The sequence below is a fragment of the Gloeophyllum trabeum genome, assembly GCF_000344685.1.
Source record: "Gloeophyllum trabeum ATCC 11539 unplaced genomic scaffold GLOTRscaffold_00289, whole genome shotgun sequence".
Taxonomy (NCBI): Eukaryota; Fungi; Basidiomycota; class Agaricomycetes; order Gloeophyllales; family Gloeophyllaceae; genus Gloeophyllum; species Gloeophyllum trabeum.
The window spans coordinates 1-2,584 of record NW_006920697.1 but is presented as its reverse complement, the minus strand read 5'-3'; the positions used below and the strand labels follow the sequence as shown (position 1 = coordinate 2,584).

The following is a 2,584-nucleotide window of genomic DNA, read 5'->3' as shown; positions in this document are numbered from 1 at the left end:
TAGGCATGGCACTTGAAATATCTAGAAAAGGAGGACTTGGGGCTGAGATTCCATCTGAACGATCGCTGAGAGGCTGGGACCCACACGGAATCCTGGATGATAAGGGGCTTCCGACGTGAGCAGACTGCGACGGAATGGACTGCATTAGCGGAAACGCATGACTGGTTCGAGGAAGTTGAGGAGAATATAAGGGTGCGTCCCAGGAGAAGATCGGGCTCTGATCGCATCTTCTCTCTGTCAATCGACCAACCCGCCAGCAGCTTCTTCGACGCTCGGGATCCGACGTCTTCCTGCCTAGCCTACTTCCTTACTGATGGACAACTCAGCGGCGACTTACAGACCAGGCAGACTCACAAGGGACACAACCAGCTTGCGCGGTTAACAGGTCAGGGGTATCCGAGAACGACTCCTCCTCGGATGACTTGACGTTATGCTTCTGGTTCCTTGTTCCCCCGATACTTGTCAAGAACTGGATATCGGACCATATGCGAGCATTCTTCTGGGCGTCAAGGGGCGAGTGCGTCAGGACTAGCTAGACCAAGGAACCTCGGCGACTTGCCCGTAACTCGTCCACGTCGTAGACTAGAGCATGCCGTTCTTTCGCTCGAGCTTATGGCTAATCTGGGACCTCATCATGTAGTTGTTGCTATACTGTCTGAGATGCCATTGGTTGTGAGCGACGGATCTTCCAGGATTGCGGGGACGGCCACGCACCCAAGGGATCCCTCATTTGACGTCAATGGCTCGCTGTGGTGGCGTCGATCCATCGTAGTATCAGTCACTTCAATTATCTATGTAGATGCCGTGAGTGTATTCACGGTGTTGCTTTCGGGCGAGATAATCAGCCTACGTACAGGCATTACACTGGCCGATGTGGCGCAAATCCCACTTCGACGTCCTGATTAACCACCCTACCCGGTCTATCGCCTGGACCGTGGCCTGTCAGATGGGGGCTGGTCGAATTCCCCGTCGACGAACATCAAGGGCAACTGGGCTGCAGCGAAATCGCCTTGTCGATGGATCCTTGTATTTCTTCGGCAGCGGCCGGGCTCGGCTAACGGTGCTCAGCGCCTCGTCATCGTCACCCCTCTCAGGTCGGAGGGCCAACGATATGGATGGATGGAGAGCGGAGCACGTTTATTCTGCTCGTACAGACTGATAGTACAAACGGTGCGAAGAAACCCAAGAGAAAAAGACAAAGGAAAACAGAGGTGGCTACCGCCTCTTCCACAACGCTTTACTACTCGTACAAGATGGAACCAACAGAGATATCGTACAACCACGTTGCGGAGTCTGACGCTCCTTCATTAAACATCCCCCAGAATCACTATCCGCGTACCGCAAAATATCCCCTCTATCTCAGCCTTCTTCTCCTAATCAGCACGGGGATGTCTCTGCCCCGCCCCGCGAATATTGGTCAGCTCACGACCTTCACCATATCGTCGACTGCCACAGAGGAACAGCTAGCGGGACAGCAGCGGCGGCGGTCATGCGCTGATAGCGGTCGAGGTACGGACGCGGTCGCCGTGGCTCTTGTGGCGCGGTCGGGGGCTTGGGCTGCGATCGCTGGAGTTGCGCCTGTGCCGCAGCGGCGCATTTGTCCGCGTACTCGCGGAGCTGCCCAGGCGTAATCGGGCGTGTCCCGTCGAGCTTGGGCCATGCGGGCGTGTCTGAGTCTGACCCCGACCCCTGTGGCGCATGTTGCTTGGGCACGGCAGTCGCCGAGCGGTCGTCGTCGGGCGGCGTGGCGATGGTAGGCAATTGCTCGGTGGTGGACGCGGGCGAAAGGTTGAGATACGAGTAGGCCGACGCGGATGGTGAGGCGGGCTCAGGCTTCTCGACGAGGTCCTCGAAGGGATCGAAGATGAAGGGGATGATGGGGGGTGGCCACGCGACAGTCGGGCCTTCAATGTGCTGAATCCATGACAGCTGCGACAGCATCCTCTGTGACTCGATAGGCTCGAAGGCCTCCTCGTCCTCGTAGCCGCCCAACCCTATTTTGAAGACGCCGTACGCGTCGTCGACGACGTCGATGGCGGGGCGTGGGATGGGGAGGAGGGTGGGCTCGAACATCTTCGCGTCGATCCAGGCAGGACGCGCGCGACTGGGCTTAGGCTGATAGAGAACGGGTTCAGGCGTAGGCGCCACTTCCGCCTGGTTGGTTATTATGCGTTCTTTCCGTGAGAACGACTAATAACCAATCTTCTTTAGATGCAATTATCGACAAGGCGTCGCAAAGAGATCATACCTCATTCATCGCGTCGTTTGAGGTCTGCGCAACGTATATCGCGTCCATCAACCCGTCGAAGTCGTCGTCGGCGACGACGGACGATGTGGCGTTGTTGTCACGTATGGCTGTGGAGGGCGCGTCGGCCGCAGGAGATGTGCTCAGGGCGAAGGCTTCCAAAGAAGTCAAAAGATTCTTGAAGCAGGAGTACATTGTTGCAATTGTTTCCGGGCGATGGTGGGCGATGGTGGTCAAGGTGCGAATTGGGGGGGATGTGGTTGAAGTCGGACTTATATGTTCTCACGGCAGGTGCCGAAGACCATAATCGCGCGGTTCGAAATGCTTCTAGGCCCGCTG

The 2,584-nt window shown here is 56.9% G+C and overlaps 1 protein-coding gene across 1 annotated transcript; it reads right to left on the bottom strand.

The window, feature by feature from the left end:
• Nucleotides 1-1,431: 1,431 nt before the first annotated feature.
• On the bottom strand, nucleotides 1,432-2,440 carry GLOTRDRAFT_134564 (uncharacterized protein; the record flags this gene model as incomplete). Its single annotated transcript, XM_007873526.1, has 2 exons — nucleotides 1,432-2,190; nucleotides 2,249-2,440. 2 exons carry the CDS (start codon nucleotides 2,438-2,440, stop codon nucleotides 1,432-1,434), a joined length of 951 nt encoding a protein of 316 aa, XP_007871717.1.
• Nucleotides 2,441-2,584: the final 144 nt, after the last annotated feature.